The 22,466-nt window shown below is 43.6% G+C and overlaps 1 protein-coding gene across 1 annotated transcript in view; it reads left to right on the forward strand.

The window, feature by feature from the left end:
• ZNF143 (zinc finger protein 143) overlaps positions 1-22,466 on the forward strand; it is a 74,541-nt gene that overhangs the window by 50,766 nt on the left and 1,309 nt on the right. The window contains exons 11-15 of the mRNA XM_084632338.1: positions 2,452-2,631; positions 7,927-8,154; positions 9,696-9,844; positions 16,622-16,783; positions 18,024-18,167. Of these exons, the coding sequence (XP_084488464.1) occupies positions 2,452-2,631; positions 7,927-8,154; positions 9,696-9,844; positions 16,622-16,783; positions 18,024-18,167 (863 nt within the window). The remainder of the gene's footprint in view (positions 1-2,451; positions 2,632-7,926; positions 8,155-9,695; positions 9,845-16,621; positions 16,784-18,023; positions 18,168-22,466) is intronic.

The raw sequence follows: 22,466 nt of genomic DNA on the forward strand, positions 1-22,466 counted from the left end.
TGACGCTGAATGTTGTGTCCCCAACACAAGATTACCTTTCTTGCTATATACCTACCCAGGGTCGGCAATGATCTGGCAGATTTCTTAACCAGGCATGCAGTGACCAGCCACAAATGGTCACTGTAGGGTCTATCATGGTGCCATTATTCCATCAATGGGGGACCCCCGCAATAAACTGGTTTGACACAGAAGACAACACCAAATGACCAAACTTCTGCTTAAGAGAAGGTGAGAGTCTTGGCTCATTACAGCTGCTTTTTCTTCCTTTTGGTGGTCTTGAGGGATGCTATATGCTTTTCCACTGATTCCCCTAATCCCCAGGATAATATCCAAGATCAGGTGAGACAAATTTGCTGTCATCCTGATAGCCCCTGACTGGCTAAGGCAGTTTTGGCTGTCAAACAAGATACAGATGTCCATGTAGCCTCCCCATTCCTCTGAGCCTGTCTGGACATAATATCTTAGAATCAAGATCAGAACTTGCACACAGATCTGCAGTGGTTGCAGTGATGGCTTGGATATTGGCTGGGTGAGCGCTACTGACAAGAGACTGGTCTCTGAAGGTTAAGAAAATTCTCATCCAAAGCACGAAACCTTGTACCAGGAAGATTTACTTCCACCTAATGGAAAAGATTTTCCTTATGGGTATTCTAAAATAATATGGACCCAGTAGAGGTACAGATACCAAAGTTCCTTGACTATACATAGCTACTAAAACAGGCTGGACATTTAACTCTTTCAAAGTCCACCTACCAGCAATATCAGTATGTACACCTTGGTAAAATCACAGTCTATCTTCTCGCATCCAAAGGTATTGAAATTCCTTAAAGGCCTCCTTCATGCCTACCCTCCAGTTAGAGACCCTACTCCTTTGTGGAATCTCTGTCATCCTCCTGCAACTCACAAAACCACCCTTTTACCACTGTTGGATTACTCAGTACACCGTGCCATCAGGGTGGTCTTTCTGGTTGCCATCACTTCAACCCCAGAGAGTCAGAGAGCCTCCAAGCCCTCATGGGTTGTGTGGCCTACACATCATTCTGTAGGGACAAGGTGGTGTTGAGACCACATCCCAGGTTTATCCTTAAGGTAGTCTCAATCCTTCACCTGAACCAATCAATTGCCTTGCTAGTCTTCTTCCTGAAGCCACATTCTGGATGTTGCCAGGGCGTTAAAAGACCAATACTTCCCAGCTGTCTTCCCACCTCTTAGTGGCCATTTCCAGCCCATTTAAGGGCCAAACCATCTGATCACAGAGAATCTCCAAGTGGATTTCAAAGTGTATTTCCACTTGCTGTCAACTGGTTGGCAGGCCTACTGATGCACATTCCACTAGGGCAGCGGTTCTCAACCTTTCTCTTTCTGAGGTCTTCCCAACATGCTGTAAAAATTCCACGGCCCACCTGTGCCACAATAACTGGTTTTCTACATATAAAAGACAGGGCGGCATTAGGGGGTTGTAACTGAACAATTGCCTGGGGCCCCAATCCAAGGGGCCCCCATGAAACGACATTGCTCAGGCTTCATCTTCAGCCCTGGGTGGCAGGCCTCAGGGACCTGGGCTTCAGCCCCATGCAGTGAGACTTAGGCTTTCTCCCCTGGGCCTCAGTACGTCTAATGTTGGCCCTGCTTGGAGGCCCACCTGAAACCTGCTCGAGGCTCCGGACCCCTGTTTGAGAACTACTGCTCTAGGGCATAGCCTGAATCTACCACCTACTTCAGGAACATTCCAGTTTCTGAGATCTGTATGGCTGCAATGTGGAGCAACCCACTGTTTTGTTTTGTTGTTAAACATTATTGCCTTGACATGGCAGCCAGGGCAGATGCCAAGTTCAGGAGGCAGTGCTACAGTCATTGTTCGACTAATGTAACTGGAACTCCTCATTCCCACCATCCAGAGGACACTGACACATTCTCTAAAACGAATACCTACAGTAATTGTGGCTCTTTGAGATGTTGTAGTCAGTGTGGATCCCATAACTTACCTTACATCCCTGGTTTTCAGAGTCCTCCGCAACATTGGCTTTGAATTGTGGGGGAACTGATAGAGGCTGATGGCTCTCCTGCCCTTTATGCCCTTGTATGGGAACATGAGGTGGCACAGGATATATGCATTGTCCCAAAGGACACTGTTGTTCAAAGAAATTCCAGCTCTGCATGCATAAGGCACGTGTGAACCAATAGCGGGATCCACCCTGATTACAGTATCTTGAAAAACCACAGTTACTGAACGGGAAGTAACCGTTCTTTTCTTGCACCAGTTGATCTGTCTTGAAATGTTTTCTATGTGAGGTTTTCTTTCACAGTAAGACTGGGCTAAAATATGATCTAAGAAATGCACGAAAAATCATTAATCAGGCACTTCAGAATCCTAAATTTAATCTCAATCCAGCTACTTATTTTTGTAGTGGTTTATAACTTTACCTATATACATTTCTATATTTGTTCCAGGTGAAAGACCATTCAAATGTCCCTTTGAAGGCTGTGGAAGGTCATTCACAACATCCAATATTAGAAAAGTTCACATCAGGACACATACTGGTGAAAGACCCTATTACTGTACAGAACCAGGATGTGGGAGAGCATTTGCCAGTGCAACCAATTACAAGAACCATGTGAGAATACATACAGGTACGTGAGTGACATTTTGTTTGAAGAGCAATTTCCTTTTTAGCTGCTGTGATTTTCTCCTTGGTGGACCAGTTGTTGCTGCACATCAGAACTGGCGTAGAAAGTTTTTTATAGTGATATGTCATGGTTTTGATATTATATTTAACCCTTTTCTCTCCTTTGACCAGCCACAAATGGTCACTGTAGGGTCTATCATGGAGCCATTATTCCATCAATGGGGGACCCCTGGATTGACTTGTTCGCCCTAGGAGACACCACCAAATGATCAAACTTCTGCTTAAGAGGAGGTGTGACTTTTTCATCCTGCTCTCAACACAGTTGTACCTAGGGCCTAATCCAAAGCCATTTGAAGACAATGGAAAGACTTTAAAAGGCTTTGGATCAAACCCTTAGTCCCCAAGTTTCACCTTTATTGCTAAGTAATGTAAAGCACAAACCTCAGCCTGATGTTGGCTGTTCCTAGAATTTTTCTCTCTTGGGGTTCTCTGTCCCTGCCCTTAGTTCCCTCTCCCTTGTGGAAAGAATCAAAATCTTCTGCTGCTCTTCGAGAGATGTCCCTGCGGGTGCTCCACTCCAGGTATTGGTGCACCTCTGCGCCTTCACTCGGAGATTTTTACAGCAGCACTCACGCGGGCCCCGCACGCACGGTGCCTACCTCATGCGCCAACTGCACCTCAATAGCGTGTACGCGGCCCGGGCTCCTCAGTTCCTTCTCTACCATCTGTGGCCTGAGATGGAGCTCAGCAGTCTCACTCAATTATTTTTCGCTTAAGATAGTTAGTTGTTTATACAGTTTACCTAGCTTTTTTTAGTCAGATAAGTTACATTTCTCCCTTCTTCTCTTAAAAAAAATAAAATAAAAAAATTCCTTCCCAGTTTTTTCTGTCAGTTAGACAGTTTATACTGAGCCGGGCTCGCCAGGTTTTAAGAGATGCACTATGTGCAGAGAGGCTATCCCTATCTCTCATGGCCATTTTCAATGTGTTTGCTGTTTGGGGGAGTCCCACATCCCCCCAAAATTGGCCCACTTCAGTAAACTGAAGGCTTTACTGAAGGATAGAGACCTGAGGCTCAAGTTAATTCTAATGAAGTCCCTCAGACCTGCCTTTGACGCAGATCAAGAGTCCTACTCGAGACACAGCCCTCCTAAGTCCACTAAGGACAAGAAAACAACAAAAAACTGGCCAGCTTCATCACCTCACAGAGACCAGCCAGCATCCAAATGGTCTCCTACCAGGTCTGTCTCGTCAGTGCCGAACACGGCTCAGCACGTACAATACTCCGGGGATCTCTGGCACCGTATGTACCCCAGCTGCTGCTGGTATGCACCGTTCCGGTGCCAAGGCTATGGGCTTAAAGTTGCCTGCCTCTTCTAATACGGCACCGCACAGCACTGCAAAGGACTTGGTGCCAACTCAGCTGAGGCTGCCCGTGCCACACAGAAGTACAGTTGCTGTCCCAGCGCCGACACCTCACCCACCTATGACTCCGCGTATGGCGCCGCACCAATCGGCACTGGCCGACCGTGCGGCACCGCCGCTGCATCCAGCACAATATATTCCGGCGCCTTCTACCTCTGCACCACAATTTATTCATTCCAGCGATTTGCTAATTTCGCCAACTCCAGATTCCCCGTTACTTGGTAACAATCTCTCACTGGAACCGTCAGCATGGCACTGACAGCTGTCCCTTGTTTCCTCTCACTTTTCTAGTGATAAGGATGATGAAGTGGAGGGAGTTTTTTTCACCACACCATTCCACTCTCATTCACACCCCTGCTAGCATAGGACTAAGGAGACTGAGGTCCTCATATTCTAGGGTCTTACCACCCTGGTATGGACACCTGTGGATGGGACCACCCATGCCCTTCCTCAGACAATGGCATTACTGGAACCCATGGGGGTCCTACAGCAGGCACCACAGTAGCCGGCACAGCCCATGCAGAGGTGACACTAGATCTCCTCCTGTACTCATGCACGCTTCTGTGATGGATGGATGGGAGCAACCGGCAATGGTGCACGCAGACAAGGAGGCACCTGAATCCTCTCCTAAATAATAATAATTCTTCCACCTCACCGGACAAGGGCTATTATGCCCCCACCCCCAACAACAGCAGATAATTTTACTCATTTTCAGGACTTCTTCAAAAGAAAAGGAGTACTTGTGGCACCTTAGAGACTAACCAATTTATTTGAGCATGAGCTTTCGTGAGCTACAGCTCACTTCATCGGATGCATACCGTGGAAACTGCAGTAGACATTATATACACACAGAGACCATGAAACAATACCCCCTCCCACACCACTGTCCTGCTGGTAATAGCTTATCTAAAGTGATCATCAAGTTGGGCCATTTCCAGTACAAATCCAGGTTTTCTCACCCTCCGCCCCCCCCACACAAACTCACTCTCCTGCTGGTAATCCTGGATTTATGCTGGAAATGGCCCACCTTGATTATCATGCACATTGTAGGGAGAGTGGTCACTTTGGATAAGCTATTACCAGCAGGAGATTGAGTTTGTGTGTGTGGTTTTTGGAGGGGGGTGAGAGAACCTGGATTTGTGCAGGAAATGGCCCACCTTGATTATCATACACATTGTGAAGAGAGTGGTCACTTTGGATGGGCTATTACCAGCAGGAGAGTGAGTTTGTGGGGGCGGGGAGCGCGGAGGGTGAGAAAACCTGGATTTGTACTTTGCAACCACAACCAACAAGAAATGCCTGGAATTCTATTCCAGAGTGGGCCTGGGAAAGCACTCAGGGGGAGACGCATTCATCATCAAATGGAGTGACAATTTCCTATACGCATTCTCCCTGATACCACTTCTTCACAGGGTATTACAAAAAGTACAAGCGGAGAGGGCCGGGGTCATACTAATAGCCCCTAGGTGGCCCTACGTACCTATTTTTAACGAGATGTCGGTTTGTCTGCCGATTCCACTCCTTCCCCCCCCCCCCAACCTATTACCACAACACAGGGGTCAACTACACCACGCCAGCGTAACAATGCTGCACCTCAAAGCATGGCTCCTCAGTGGTTCTCTAATGAGGAACTAGACTGCTCTGAACAGGTACAAAGAGTACTGTTACATAGGTGGTATGTGTGGATTTTGTTCTGCTATCTCCATAAATGGACGAGGTTCACTCACCGGTGCTCCACCAAGCAAACAGCTCGTGCTTCCACCCCTCTTTCACTAATGCTAGACTGTCTTTTAGAACTTAAACTATCTGGGCTCTCCTTTAGCTCCATAAAGGTACATTTAGCAGCAATTACGGCGTTTCACAATAAGACTGGAGACACTACTTACTTTACCCACCCCATCACAAAGCGGTTCCTCAAGGGTCTCCAGACGCTATAGCCGGACATTAGACCACCCACTCAACCCTGGGACCTGCACTTGGTCCTCACATCCGTGATGCGCCATCCATTTGAGCCTCTTGCAATGTGCTCCCGCCTACATCTGTCCATGAAAACTGCATTTTTATTTGCCATTACATCTGCCAGATGTGTAGAGAACTTGGAGCGCTTATAGCTGATCCACCGTACACTGTATTTTTTAAGGACAAAGTCACGCTCCGAACGCATCGTAAATTCTCCCAAAGGTGCATTCCTTCTTCCACCTCAATGAACCTATCAGTCTATCCACTTTCTTTCCTAAATTGCATGCAAACACTTTTGAATCAGCAATGCACACACTCGACATGTGCAGATCATTGTCCTTTTATTTCGATAAGACTAAGCCCTTTAGGGCTTCCCCTAAACTTTTCATTTCAATTGCAGAACGATCCACAGGTAAATCCATCTCTACCCAGAGAATATTCAATTGGATAGCAGACTGTTATGCTACAAACTAAAGAAGATGAATCCTCCAACTTCTGTTAGAGCACATTCCACCAGATCTGTGCCAATGTCTGTGGCATTCTTATGTAACAATCCCCTCACAGATATTTGCAAAGCCGCCACCTGGACTTCAGAGCATACCTTTGCTTAACATTATACTCTTACTCAGGGTCCCCAGACCAACATTCAAATGGGCCGAGCTGTTCTGTCTACAGCTTTCTTACCAGATCCAAAGTCCCTACCTCCTTAAGAGATACTGCTTTTCAGCCACCTGGAGTGGAGCTCAGGGGCATCTCTCGAAGAAGAGGAGGTTACTCACCTGTGCAGTAACTGACATTCTTCAAGATGAGTGTCGCTGGGTGCTCCACTACCCACCCTCCTCCCCTCTACTTCAGAGTTTGGAGCTGCCTCCGTTGTAGAAAAGGAACTGAGGAGCCTGGGCCGCGCACGGGCTATTGAGAGACAGTCAGCAAATTAAGTAGGCACTGCACATGTGCGGCCCATGTGAGTACTGCTGTAAAAATCTTGGAGCGAAGGCGCAGGGGCCCACCAACACCTGGAGTGGAGCAACCACAGGGACACTCATCTTGAAGAACGTCAGTTACTGCACAGGTGAGTAACCTCCTCTTCTGGACCTAACAGGATCCACTTGGTCTAGCTGCTAGGATGAATCAGCAGAAGTAACACTGCATCCATGTGCAGGGTCCTACAGCCCTGTAGCCATCATTTTTTGTATCCTCCTGTTTTTCATTGTTAGCAGGGATGAATAAATCTCTTGGAGTTGAAGATTTTGTATACTACGTGAACTGGTTTTTGGGTTTGAGTTTGTGTTACATTGATTTTACGTGAAGAATGTCATTTCTATTTAGCCTTAATCATTTTAATATATAAATCCCATAAAATTTCTGTAGAGCTAAAGAGACTGAGGTTTGGAACTCTAACTTACCAGACCAAATAACATTTAATCTTTGAGGATAAGTGTAGATCTTCCTATGAAGTCAGAAGGGCAGCTAATGTAAAGAGTTAGGGCAGAATTGTGAATACTGTGCCAAACGGAGGGCTGTACTGGCATCTTGCCAGGAGCTTGGAGGGCCATATGTTGTTTTCATATAGTGGAGCAGATTGCAGCTGCCCTCATCTTTAGTATGAATATCTGGCACATGAAAAGTAGGAGATCCAGCATGCATAGTCCTTCTTGATCTGAATGGCCTCCTCAGATCGTCTGGTAAGGCCAGCTTATTGTGGCAGCACATTGGTATTAAAGAGGACAGTCATGCATTGCATTGTGACCATTGTTGCTGCATTACGGAAGGAAGCTGGAGAATGCCTGACTGACCTGGGTGGTAGTAAAATTGTGCCATTAAATATCTGTGAAAGTGGCAGGATATTTATTGTCAGGGTTTTCCTGCATATCCTGGTTATAATTTTCTTAATCCCTTTTGTCTTTCCCTACAGGTGAGAAGCCCTATGTCTGCACGGTTCCTGGCTGTGACAAACGTTTCACAGAATATTCCAGTTTATACAAACACCATGTTGTACATACTCATTCCAAACCATACAACTGCAATCACTGTGGGAAAACATACAAGCAGATTTCCACACTTGCTATGCACAAGCGAACAGCGCACAATGACACAGAGCCAATTGAAGAAGAGCAGGAAGCTTTCTTTGAGCCGCCTCCAGGTTTGTGTTTGGTGTTCCTAGTCTCTGATCTTCCTCCCATAGTAGCAAAATAAAAGATTGCATCCAGCACACACCTATGACTATCAGTATTCCACAGAGTCAGGGGAATTAAAAGACAGGTGTGATATTTTCTTCATTAATGCTTTGCACTAACTAACATCTTTTATCTGAGAGTACTAAAGTGCTTTACAAACACTAAGTAAACCTCAAAATACCTGTGTGAGGCACAGTAGGTAGATAAGTAAACAGGCACTGAGAGAGTAATTGACTTGGTCATAAAACAAGTCAGTGGCAGAGCTGAGAATAAAACAGAAACAGCCTTTCTGTGCTCTAACCACTAGATCACACCATCTATGAATATCATTTTGAAGCAGGCCTGAGGATGGACAAAATGTTTATATTACATCCTAAAGGATTCTTCTAAGTATATAAAACACCATGCATGAGAGTCTGTGCTGTAATCTTAAAGGCGCAGTGCTGGAGAAGGGAGGGAAAAAAGTGGCTTCACACTATCTTTGCACCCTCTTGATTTTGAGCTACTCCTGAGACCAAAGTGGTCTGCCCTAAAGTTACAACAGCCTTTCTGGTCTGCCCTATGGGTAGTGGGGCTGTTGAGAATGCCAACAGTGCTATTCTCTATGGATCTGCCCCCAGCACAGCCCATACAAGATGTCCATTTACTGTTGCCAAGCAGTTTTTCTGTATGTAGGAGCACTATCTAGAAAACGGTCTTTACGGTACTTTAGACACTTTAAATCCAGTCAGAGTAAAAAGTCAGACTGATTCGAGTGTGAAAAAATGCATTTTCTTATTGCAAGAAAACAAACATAATTTTTTACATTCTTATTTTAGCTGGTGTTGGGGTTGGATACAGGGTAGATGTAAATAAGTGATCTATCCTGACTGGAAAAGCAGTTTTACTATTTGTATATGGGAGACTGACGTGAAACCCCTCTTAAGTAAATTGCCGCATTCTGATTGCTACTTACAAAGGAAAGATTAGAATGGAAGATTTCTATTTGCCAAGGTTAAACATTTGTTAAGATAATATGCTGTTATATCATTCCTCACACAATGATGCCACTCTGCTTCTCTGAGGTTGTGTGTTCGTTAATGAATACTTTTTTTAATGGGCTGCCGACTGTGTTTACATCAAACCTTAGTATGTAAAGGTTAATGTTTAATTAAATGAATCACAGTATTGTTTGTCACCCTTTTTAATATTCTCTTTGCTTATAAACTAAGTAAATATGCCTTAAATACCAAAATGTCTATTTTCTTTTCAATGCACAGGATTTATATGCATTATTCCCCATTTAAAAAGTATGCCCCAGACCTAGTAAAACAGTCATTTGGGGCATTTTGATTTGATTTCAGTATCAGTTTCATTTCCTTCTCTCTCTCTCCCTACCCCCTTGTTACAACCCAGAATTTAAAACTTTTTATCCAGAAAGTTTCTTTTTCTGTTTTTAGGTTTACTCTTATTACTATTAGTATTTGCAGTATGTAACGTATCCTCCTGTCTTCCTTTTATGAAATAGATCAAGGTGAAGATGTTCTAAAAGGCTCCCAGATAACCTATGTGACAGGTGTAGATGGGGAGGATGTCGTTTCCGCACAAGTTGCTACAGTTACTCAGTCAGGACTGGGTCAACAAGTTGCATTAATTTCCCAGGATGGGACCCAGCATGTAAGTATTCACCATAGTAAAGAATTTGCTAACAAGAGGACATTCAGAATTAAAACTGTTATTTATCTTCAGATATTCCATTATGCTTACTTACATTAGAGTTAAAATCCCTGAATAATGGATGTTTGTATGTATTAGGGCCAGGTTTCAAAAGTTGGGTCAGAATAAATATAAGTTTAGGAATGGTCTTCCTTTGGAATACCCAAGTTAGGCCTTGTTTGTTCTGAGTAGAGTATGCATACAAAGGCTTTTTGGCCTTCACAGCATCCCACAGCAACAAATTCCACAGGTTGAATGTGCGTTGTGTGAAGAAATGCTTCCTTACATCTGTTTTAAACCTGCTGTCTATTATTTGCACCAGGTGACCGTTAGTTTCTGTGTTATGTGAAGGGATTACAAAAATCATATCCCTATTCACTTTCTCCATACCATTCAAGATTTAATCCACCTGTAGTCATCTCTTTTCCCAAAATGAATAGTCCCAGTCTTTTTAATCTCGCCTCATATGGAAGCTGTTCCATACCCCAGTCATTTTTGTTGTTCCTTTTCCAATTCTAATATGTCCTTTTTGAGATGGGGCAATCAGAGCTGCACACAGTATTCAAGGTTTGGGTGTCTCATGGATTTATATAGTAGCATTATGATATTTGCTGTCTTCTTAACTATTCCCTTCCTAATGGTTCCTAACAATCTGTTTGCTTTTTTGACTGCCACTGCATGTTGAACAAATGTATTCTGAGAACTAACCATAGTGACCCCAAGATCTCTTTCTTGCATGGTAACAGTTAATTTAGAACCCATCATTTTGTATGTATAGTTGGGATTACGTTTTCTAGTGTGCAATTACTTTGCATTTACCAATATTTTATTTCATCTGCCATTTTGTTGCCCAGTCACCCTATTTAGTGAGATCCCTTTGCAACTCTTCTCAGTCAGCTTTGGACTTAACTACCTTGAGTAACTTTGTATCATCTGGAAGTTTTTCCATCTCACTGTTCATCCCTTTTTCCAGTTCATCCCTTTTTCCAGAATCTGTTGAACAGCACAGGTCCCAGTACAGATCTTTGGGAATCCCACTATTTACCTCTCTCTCTCCACTGTGAAAACTGACCCTTTATTCCTACCCTTTGTTTCCTGACTTTTAAGCAAGTATCGGGGATAGTCGTGTTAGTCCATATCCCTTTGTCTTTTAACCAGTTACTGGGGATCTTCCCTCTTATACCATGACTGCTTACTTTGTTTAAGAGCCTTTGGGGAGAGACCTTATCAAAGGCTTTCTGAAAGTCCAAGTATACTATATTGACTAGATCACTCTTATCCACATTCTTGTTGACTCCCTCAAACAATTCTAATATACTTGTGAGGCACATTTTCCCTTTACAAAAACCATATTGACTCTTCCCCAGGATATTGTGTTTATCTATATATCTGATAATTCTGTTCTTTACTATAGTTTCAACCAATTTGCCTTGTACTGAAGTTAGGCTCACTGCCCTATAATTGCCAGGATCGCATCTGGAGCCTTCTAAAAAAAATAAATGTTACGTTAACTACTCTGCAGTCATCTGATACAGAGGCTGATTTAAGAGAGAGGTTGCATACCACGGTTAGTAGTTCTGCAATTTCATATCTGAGTTCTTTCAGAACTCTTAAGTTAATGCCATCTGGTCCTGGTGACTTATTACTGTTTAATTGATCAGTTCCCTCTCTCAGGGTTGGAAGGCCTTAGAAGCTTTGCAGGCTCATTTTGCTCACCCCCACTGCCACAGACACACCCCATAATAAGAACTTCTTTGCATAGAGCCTGATTTCTGAGGCTTCCTGAAATTCCTTTATAAGCTGTTATGATCTCACAGGTCCAGGCTTTACTCACCTATATCTGTACAGACTCCCTGACCTTCTGAATCTTCCCTCTGAATGCAGGGGCTTGCCAGTTCTAGTGCTGCTGGCCAGTTCCCATCACTAGCCGTCTTCAGTCACTGCCAAGAGGGAACAAGAAGTGCACTGCCCTCAGCACAAAGATCTCTGCAGAAAGTTTGTTTTCATTTAAGTCATTTAAGTGGTAAATAAAGAACTTAGTTGAGAGAGGATCTTGCCATAAGAAGTTCATCTGTTTATTTCTTGTTTGGGGCCTGCACCACCACCAAGACATATCTGGGAAAATCCGTGCTTTTTATATTTCAGCAGGGCAAGGAGTTGATATATGTATTTAGATCTGAAAAATACTCTTTGATTCAGATGGGGAGGTATGTCTACACTATGAAATTAGGTCAATATTATAGAAGTCCATTTTTAGAAATCGATTTTATACAGTCGATTGTATATATCCACACTAAGCGCATTAAGTCGGCGGAGTGCATCCTCACTACCGTCGTCAGCGACCACTTCTGCTGCAACTCTGCTCTCCTGCAGATGCCATGCCACAGCAAGCATGGAGCCCACTCAGATCACCGCGGCAGTTATGAGCATTGTAACACCTCGCGCATTATCCTGCAGTATGTGCAGAATCAGAACCTGCAAAAGCAGGCGAGGAGGTGACGGCAGCACAGTGACGAGAGTGATGAGGACATGGACACAGACTTCTCTCAAAGTACGGTCCCCAGCAATTTGGACATCCTGGTGGCAATGGGGCAGGCTCATGCCATGGAACGCCGATTCTGGGCCCGGGAAACAAGCACAGACTGGTGGGACCGCAGAGCGTTGCAGGTCTGGGATGATTCCTAGTGGCTGCAAAACTTTCGCATGCATAAGGGCACTTTCATGGAACTTTCTAACTTGCTTTCCCCTGCCCTGAAGCGCCAGAGTACCAAGATGAGAGCAGCCCTCACAGTTGACAAGCGAGTGGCAATAGCCCTGTGGAAGCTTGCAATGCCAGACAGCTACTGGTCAGTCGGGAATCAATTTGGAGTGGGCAAATCTACTGTGGGGGCTGCTGTGATCCAAGTAGCCAGCACAATCACTGAGCTGCTGCTGTCAGGGGTAATGACTTTGGGAAATGTGCAGGTCATAGTGGATGGCTTTGCTGCAATGGGATTCCCTAACGCATATCCCTATCTTGGGACCAGACCACCTTGGCAGCCAGTACATAAACCGCAACGGGTACTTTTCAATGGTGCTGCAAGCACTGGTGGATCACAAGGGATTTTTCACCAACATCAACGTGGGATGGCCGGGAAACGTACATGATGCTCGCATCTTCAGGAACTCTGGTCTGTTTGAACAGCTGCAGGAAATAACTGCAGACCAGGCCAGAAAATAATTGTTGGGGATGTTGAAATGCCTATAGTTATCCTTGGGGACCCAGCCTACCCCTTAATTCCATGGCTCATGAAGCCATACACAGGCACCCTGGACAGTAGTCAGGAGCTGTTCGACTGTAGGCTGAGCAAGTGCAGAATGGTGGTAGAATGTGCATTTGGATGTTTAAAAGCACGCTGGTGCAGTTTACTGACTTGGTTAGACCTAAGCGAAACCAATATTCCCATTGTTATTGCTGCTTGCTGTGTGCTCCACAATATCTGTGAGAGTAAGTGGGAGACGTTTATGGCGGGGTGGGAAGTTGAGGCAAATCGCCTGGCCACTGATTACGCACAGCCAGACACCAGAGCGATTAGAAGAGCACAGCAGAACACACTGCGCATCAGAGAAGCTTTGAAAACCAGTTTCATGACTGGCCAGGCTACAGTGTGACAGTTCTGTTTGTTTCTCTTTGATGAAAACCCACCCCCTTGGTTCACTCTACTTCCCTGTAAGCCAACTGCCCTCCTCCCTTCGATCACCGCAGGCAGAGGCAATAAAGTCATTGTTGTTTCAAAATCATGCATTCTTTATTAATTCATCACACAAATAGGGGGATAACTGCCAAGGTAGCCCGGGAGGGGTGGGGAAGGAGGGAAGGACAAGGCCACACTGCACTTCAAAACTTATTGAATGCCAGCCTTCTGTTGCTTGGGCAGTCCTCTGGGGTGGAGTGGTTGGGTGCCCGGAGCTGCCACCCCATGTTCTTGGGCGTCTGGGTGAGGAGGATATGGAACTTGGGGAGGACGGCAGGCAGTTACACAGGGGCTGCAGTGGTGGTCTGTGCTCCTGCTGCCTTTCCTGCAGCTCCACCAGACACTGGAGCATATTAGTTTGATCCTCCAGTAGCCTTAGCATTGCATTCTGCCTCCTCTCATCATGTTGCCGCCACCTCTCATCTTGCTCGTCCCTCCTGTCCTCGCATTCATTTTCTGCTTTCCTGGGCTCTACCTTTGGTTGCCTCCACCCATTCTGCTGAGCTCTTTCAGTGCGGGAGGACTGCATGAGCTCAGGGAACATTTCATCGCAAGTGCAGTTTTTTTGCCTTCTTATCAGCGCTAGCCTCTGGGACGGAGATGATGGGGGAGTGTTGAAACATTTGCAGCTGCGGGAGGAAAAAAAGGGAGAGTAGTATTTAAAAAGACACATTTTTAGAGAACAATGGGTAGACTCTTTCACGGTGAACCAAGCTGTTAACATTACATAGCACATGTGATTTTGGTACAACATCGCATTTTGCCTCTTGTATTGAGGGTCTGCCAGTCTGGTGTGAGAGATCACACACACAGGGCCTCGCAACAGAATTCGGCTTGCAGGCAGCCATGGTAAGCCACAGTCTTTCGGCTTCTTCAACCTTCATAACATGTGGGAATGGTTTCAAACAGCAGTGTCCTCCTTTCCCATACCAAGCACCCGTTGGGTTGGCCATTTAAAAAGAGGGGCTGCGGTTTTCAGGTTAACGTGCAGCACAAACCCAACTAACCCCCCACACGCACCCAATTCTCTGGGATGATCACTTCATCCCTCCTCCCACCACGTGACTAGTATCAGGGAAGATCCCTGTCTCTTTGGTTTTTTGGTAGGCTTGCCAGAGCTCCTTAATTTTCACGCGGCACTGCTGCAGATCCCTGTTATAGCCTCTGTCCATCATGCCCTTGGAAATTTTTTTCAAATATTTTGGCATTTCATCTTTTGGAACAGAGTTCTGATAGCACAGATTTGTCTCCCCATGCAGCGATCAGATCCACTACCTCCTGTTTGGTCCATGCTGGCAGAGCCTCCCAGAGAGTGGGACAAGTAGGGCAGTTTGCTCCGGGCCCCACAGGGGACCCCAGGAGAGTTTTTGGCAGCACTTCGGCAACAGGTCCTTCAGTGCCGCTGAACACACCCAGAGTGAAGCACCCGCTGCCGCTTCTTCCGCTCCGGGTCTTTGGCGGCAATTCGGCGGCGGGGGTCCTTCTGCTCCATGTCTTCAGCGAAGTGCCCCGAAGACCCAGAGCGGAAGGGCCCCCACCGCCGAAGACCCCAGACCCCCTGAATCCTCTGGGTGGCCCTGCATGCTGGAGCTCTTTTGCAGTTCTGGGACTGCATGGTCACCTGTGCTGATGAGCTCTGCCTGGTCACCTCTGCTGATGAGCTCGCCACACTGGCCAAACAGGAAATGAAATTCAGAAGTTCCTGGTGCTTTTCCTGTGTACCTGGCTACTGTATCTGAGTTGAAAGTGCTATCCAGAGTGGTGCAATGGAGCACTCTGGAATAGCTCCCGGAGGCCAATACCGTCGAATTGCGTCCACACTACCCCGGTGATGTCAATTTCATCGCTAATCCCCTCATTGGGGAGGAGTACAGAAATCGATTTTAAGAGCCCTTTAAGTCGACAAAAATGGCTTCGTCGTGTGGATGAGTGCAGGGTTAAATCAATCTAATGCTGCTAAATTCGACCTAAACTCATAGTGTAGACCAGTGCAAAGATCAGTAGTGTTTGAGTGTTGTAGTGTTTGAGACCATTACTGTAGTGTATTTTTTTTTTATGACCAAAGGCTTTTGAGTGTGGCAGCCCTAACCCAGAAATTCTTTGCACTTGTTCTTACACCCCAACTTGATTTTCATTTTTGGATTTCTTTTCTGTTTGGTAATGCATGTGAGACTGAAAACATAAAATAAATACTTACGTCTTTGAATTCTTAAGAAAAATTACAGTGATGTTTTACCAGCATTTTCTAAACCAAATGAAAATGCAGGCGTGTTTGATGCTTCTATTAAGACCAAACAAATGGTATTATGTTGAGTTCACATCTCCAACACTTCTAGTGAAACTTTTAGTTATACTGTTCCTTATGCAAGACACTTCCATGGACACTTTGTAATGTCTGAGGTTAATTTGGTCGTGATCTAATTAAAACAGAACTTCTAAGCAGATCTCTGGCTGAAAGAGGATATATGCTGCTGCTACCTATCCATTGTAGTTTAGTTTTATTTCTGTAAACATGCATTATGAATTAGGAAACCTCTGAAAGATTGTGGGATAATGGATTCCAACCAGTAAAAGAGCTGGGATGGTGATACTTTGTTCAAGAAGGCTTGGGGAAGAAAAGCAGTTTGGAGGAAATGCAGGAATAACCACAGCAGGACAGTGGTGATGGCTTTTCGAGTCTATAGCCAGTTTAGCTTAAATGTGATGGCTGGATAAAGTAAATTCTTCAATGTTACTGAGAATTGGCTGCCTTCTTAAGGATAGTTCTGGCTTGTTGTTCGTTGACGAAGAAATTGTGCTACCAGATGGCAGAAGAGTATTTTATAAACACTGTTACATTTTAAGTTTGTGTTGTCTTTATTTAAACTCTTATTTGGAAACATTTACAAATCTTGGATTGTTGTCTGAAAACACATTGCCATATGACCCAAAGTTTAAAACTCATTTAAGACTCAATCAGCAATTAAAATAAATTTGTTTTAATTCAAAAATTACATTGTTTTAGGTCAACATATCTCAGGCTGACATGCAGGCCATTGGAAATACTATCACTATGGTAACACAAGATGGCACCACCATCACAGTCCCAGCCCATGATGCAGTCATTTCTTCTGCAGGAACGCATTCTGTTGCAATGGTAACTGCGGAGGGCACTGAAGGACAGCAGGTAAAATGTTTTTCTGCATACCTGTCTTTTTTTTCTGAGATATTTTTAAATATATACACAAAGACACTTGAACTATTATCTGCTTCACACAAACATATCTGATTAGAGCAAAGATTTCCATACATGACTATATCATTCCTTTCATAATAACATGGTAATGCGTTGTTCTGTACTGCCTTACATGAAAGGCTCTGAGTTTTATATACATTAATTAGTTGAACCTCAAAACAACCTGTGACCTAGTGATGAGAGAACCAATTTACAGATGCGTAAAATAAAGCACAGAAAGGTTGTGACATGCCCAAATCATACTTCAAACCTGTGACAAAGCTGGGAATAAAATCCAGAACTAGTCCTGGCTCTTTATCTCCTGCAAATCCCATTAAGGGACAACATTTCCTTAAGCAGAATAAAAAATACTTTTTTTTTTTTTTTTTTGGCAAATTTTACTGCACTTTTTTGCCTTTAATCTGCAAAACGTTAGATTTTTTTTTCAGAAAGATATATAGAAATTTAGTTATGAAATTCCCTAATCCCTGTTTTTCAGAATGTATTCAAATGTTGTAAAATGATCCCCTATTATATCTGTTTTAAAGGTGTGCTTGCAAATGAGAATATTTATTAATTATTATAGAACTATGGATCTATAAATCACAAATTAAGCAAACATTCTAAGCCCATGTGCAAATAATGCAATCTTCTCTATTTAAATTTTGAAAATATAAAAGAATTTGAGCTTTTCTGGGGTACCTTATTAGGCTGCCAAAGGAGAGAGTTAAATTTAAATGTGAATTCAGTCTTCTATTTCTCAGAACTGAAAGAGGTAACATCTGATGACTAGCTCATAGTATCTCCCTTAATTCTAAGCTCTGATCCTTGAGGATATCCATCTTTTGAGAATCGGGGTAGCCATGTTAGTCTGTATCCACAAAAACAACAAGGAGTCCGGTTGCACCTTAAAGACTAACAGATTTATTTGAGCATAAGCTTTCATGGGTAAAAACCCCATTTCTTCAGATGCATCTTTTGAGAGGTCATGACAGATAAGATTGAAGAAGAGCATGAACATGATGATGGCGGTGTTGGTTTAAAAAAAGTTGATCATATTTGTCTGTCTCTTAGATTGCATTGTTGAATCAAGTTAGAATAGTAAATTGTCCTAGATAGGCCCTGAAGTTAACATTCAACTGAGATTATAGAAACAAATTTTAAATTTCAGATTTTTTTCTTTGCCTTAAAGGTTGCTATAGTGGCTCAAGACTTAGCATTCCATAGTGCCTCATCAGAAATGGGACATCAGCAACATGGGCATCACTTAGTGACTACAGAAACCAGGCCTGTTACATTGTTGGCTACATCCAATGGAACGCAAATTGCAGTGCAGGTAAGATAATAATGCATTTTTATTTAGTGTGTGCCCTGTGTACAGTGGTCTCTGGGCACCTAATGAAATAACTAACAAACTTATCTCCACCCTCCCACCCCAAAATAAAGGGCAGTCTGGCCCAATACTTAAATAAATAAATAAAAAATACTAGCATGGATGCAGAAATAACAAACATCCTTATTTCCTTCTTTCAAACATAAAAATAGCACCTATCAAATTGTAAAATTAGTTAAAAATACTGAGGCATATTGAGCCATACTTGGAAAAGTACCATATTAATACATTTTCCTGTATATTGATGGAGAGAATATTCCAGAGGCACAGGCCTTCAGTGAGAAGGCCTGCTATCCATCCTTCAAGATTATATTTTGGGATGGTCAGAAATTCCAAACTCCCCAATTTACATTGCCAGGACTAGATAAAGGGATTGAAATGATTTCCTTGGCAGACTGATTCTGTGTTATTTATGGCTCAGAATACCAATACTGAAACCACCCATTGAAATCAGTATCTAGATTTGTGCAGGATTGACATCCCCAGAAATCGCATCTTCTGTTTTATCCACGTAACAAGTACTGTTTGGGTAAAAGCAGAGTCAGAAGAAAATAGGGGTATTTGTTATTTCAGTAATAGGTATCAAAAAGTAGATGAGGTAAAAGGAAGAGAAAGTACCTGAAAATCTCCAGATTAGGATAAATATCGGTAAAAAATATTTTAGTAATTAGTAATGAATGGAAAGGAAATACTGAATAAGTATGCACCAGTTTTATGTTGCTCGTGCAAAATATATTTTGTGATATTTACCTGAGTGTATCAGTGGGATGCTTTGGGGGATCACCCAGACCAGCAATGGGTTGTGTTACCGCCTGCCTTTAACACTGGGTGCTTCTGTACTGCTCAGCTTTGGCTCAGAGCCCTGACATCAGCAGCCTGCTCACAGCACAATGGGCTCACCCTGGCTTCCACCAGCCTGGTTACTCCAGCAGCTTTTCTAGTCCCGAGTCTCTCCAAAACCATCCCCCTTGTAGTGTCCAGAGCTTCACTGGTCCCTCACAGAAGTTATTATGGTCATTGCCTCCAAAGAGACAGAACACACACAGCAGTCTGGTAGTTTGGCTGAGGATTTTACTCTTCAGTTTAATATACAGCACTGAGATGGTTTCATAATAAACAAGAACAAGTTTATTAACAAAAAACAGATATTTAAGTGATAATAAGTAAGAATAGAAGGCACAGAGATGGTTACAAGTAAAACGAAACAAAACACGCTTTGTAGTGACTAAAACTTTTAAAATCTCTATTTAAGCAGGTTCCTCATCTAGAGTCAGTTCCCAGACACTTTGTCCCCCTTGGTTGAAGGATCCAACTTTCTCAGATTACAAGAGCTCTGGCCCTTTGTCTCCGTCCTATGATGGATAACAAGATGGCTTTTTGTTTCTGCTTATATCTTCCCAAAGTTCATTGACCTTGTTTCAAGAGGCAGGAAGGCGTCTTGGTGGTGCAGCCACAATCCCCTGTCATGATTGTTAATCTTCTGCCAATTGCTCACCTGATGACTTTGTTTACCTTACATGTAAATGCCTTTTTCATTGTCTTTGATCTCACCTTGGTTAATTTACATTGGAGACGTGGTCAAACTGGGCAAAACAACGTTCCTTTGTCTAAGATGGGCTGGGCTCAGGCACTACCTACGAAACACATTTTAGGAACAAATTTCCAGCCCACGTCTATAATTCTTTACACACTGCCAGTACGTACACAATAATATTAAGGACCAGCATGTGACTAATTTGCATATGACATCATCTTACATGGTAAAGATACAGGTTATGACAACAGTGAGTTGGGGCAATGAGTGTGTCAGGCCTGATAAGAGCTATGGTATGGTGTGCCCTCTGCCAATTGGTATTTGAGAGGCTCCCTGGGTCACAATCGGTAACTCTTCAGAAGTGTTTTGACCACTCAAAACTATATATATTTGATAAAGCTAACAGAGAGATTAAAAGCTTCCAAACTTATGATTACTCAGAAGGTGACACTCCCATGAGAACTATATTTTGTGTCCTCAGATGCATACAGCTTTCAAAGAGCTCTTATTACAGGTTATTTCCTTTTATTTCCGTTGGAGGTCTGAGTATGAGAGGATGTCATTGTCACTTTGGTTCATGAGGAAAGGAATATAATTTGAATGGTAATGAATTACAGAACCTTCAGTTCTAGGACATTGGTTCTAATTTTGCCTAAACTGGTATTGATTAAAATTGGGTACTATGTGAGGGCATTTTAATGGTCCCTCTGAAATTAGTTATACAAATAACAAAAAGCAATAGTGTAATTAGCTCATCTTGGCACCCTCAGCAGAGTGTCCAGTGATTGAATGGGCAAGGAAAACAAATGGCCCTTTCACTCACAGAAGTTATCACTCTGGGTCAGAATTGAAATACACTGGCAAATCAGTCTAGGAAAGCCTGTTTAATGAATACTAGACTTACATTTCCAGTAATACTAGTTAGATGGAACTAGTTTAAATTTAAGGTATAACAACCCCCCCAAAAAGGAATATAATATAGGATTCACATGTCTAAATTCCCACATACCGGGCTGAAAATGTACCCCATAAAATGTGTCTCATATGCTGTAAATTAGTTTTGAAAAATTACTCTTAAATACTTACTGGAGAATAATAATACTATGATCTCCTAAATTTTATTAGTTTTCCTATTTCTAGAACTGGCAGGGCATATGGAAAGCAGGATTAACTGAACACTTTCATACCTGAAAACGTATTATTTCTTTCCACACAGAAACTTGAAACAATGCCCAGGCTTACTGATTTCCTTAACTGCTTATCAAGAACATTAAAGTGCATAAGTAGCCTGCCAGTGTCTCTTTGGAATATCTGATAGACTATGTTCCTAACTGCCAGTATTTGGGATACAGTGAAAATCACTCTCAATGCCATGTTTACTGGATGGAATAAATATTCTGAATCTGCAATATTCAAAAGTTAATTAGGATTCAGGAGTGTGTACATTTTTCAGCTCCCGCCAGGTAACAAACTGACCATGTGCTGCCAGAGAAAAAGAAAATTTATCACATTGTGAGGCAAAAGTGTCAGGTTTGCAGACTTCTGGTAGTATTTATATACTGGCCTTTTTATAGGCAAATCCATTTATTTCCTCTGTTGTATCATGTTCTTTCTGAACATCTTACTTTCACTAATTTCATAGCCTTTATCAAAGTAATACATAATTTCTGATAGTCTTTAGATGCAGAGGAAAATCTATATTAATAAAAGTTTCGAATATATAGCAAAGGTAGAAAATTCCATAGTTACCACTTTAGAACAATTCCTCCACCATCCCTCTATACCGGGGCGGGCAAACTTTTTGGCCCGAGGGCCACATCAGGATTGCGAAATTGTATGGAGGGCTGGGTAGGGAAGGCTGTGCCTCCCCAAACAGCCTTGCCCCTGCCCCCTATCCACCCCCTCCCACTTCCTGCCCCCTGACTGCCCCCCTCAGAACCACCGACCCATCCAACTCCCCTCTGCTCCTTGTTCCCTGACCGCCCCCTCCCAGGACCCCCCCCACCCGCTCCCTGTCCCCTGACTGCCCTGACCCCTGACAGGCCCCCTGGGAGTCCCATGCCTATCCAAACCCCCCGTTTCCCGTCCCCGACCATCCTCCCAGAACCTCCGCCCCATCCAACCACCCCCTGCCCCTTATCCAACCCCCCACTCCCTGTCCCCTTATCATGCTGCTCTGAGCAGGAGGAGCTCACAGCCACGCGCTGCGCTGCCTGGCAGGAGCGGCGAGCCAGTGTGCGGGTGCTAGCCTCTGTGGCCGGGAGCTCAGGGACCGGGCAGGATGGTCCCGCAGGTCGGATGTGGCCCGCAGGCCGTAGTTTGCTCTATACTAATAAATGTGTTCCATTGATATCTAAATATTGTTGAGGCCAGTAGAATGATACATGTCGAGGGTGAAATCCTGGTCCTGTTGGAGTCAAATGAGACTGTCATTGCTCTCATTGACTGCAGTATGGCCAGAATTTCTCATCTGGTGACTATAAAAAACACACTTACTTGGACTAGGGAACTATCCTCCCAGATCTAGTCGTCTGTCTTTGTCTTCACCCTCTGTGCAACTTGGTAATGGCTAATGGGCAGGTTAGTACAATTTAAAGATTACTTTTTCAGCCGTGAGTTCACTGATATAGAATACTTTGAGAACCATTTCCAACAACAAAAAATTGGAGTTTGATGGAATGGCTTCTAACAATGATACAGTTATACTG

The sequence above is a fragment of the Lepidochelys olivacea genome, assembly GCF_965140295.1.
Source record: "Lepidochelys olivacea isolate rLepOli2 genome assembly, chromosome: 6".
Classification (NCBI taxonomy): domain Eukaryota; kingdom Metazoa; phylum Chordata; order Testudines; family Cheloniidae; genus Lepidochelys; species Lepidochelys olivacea.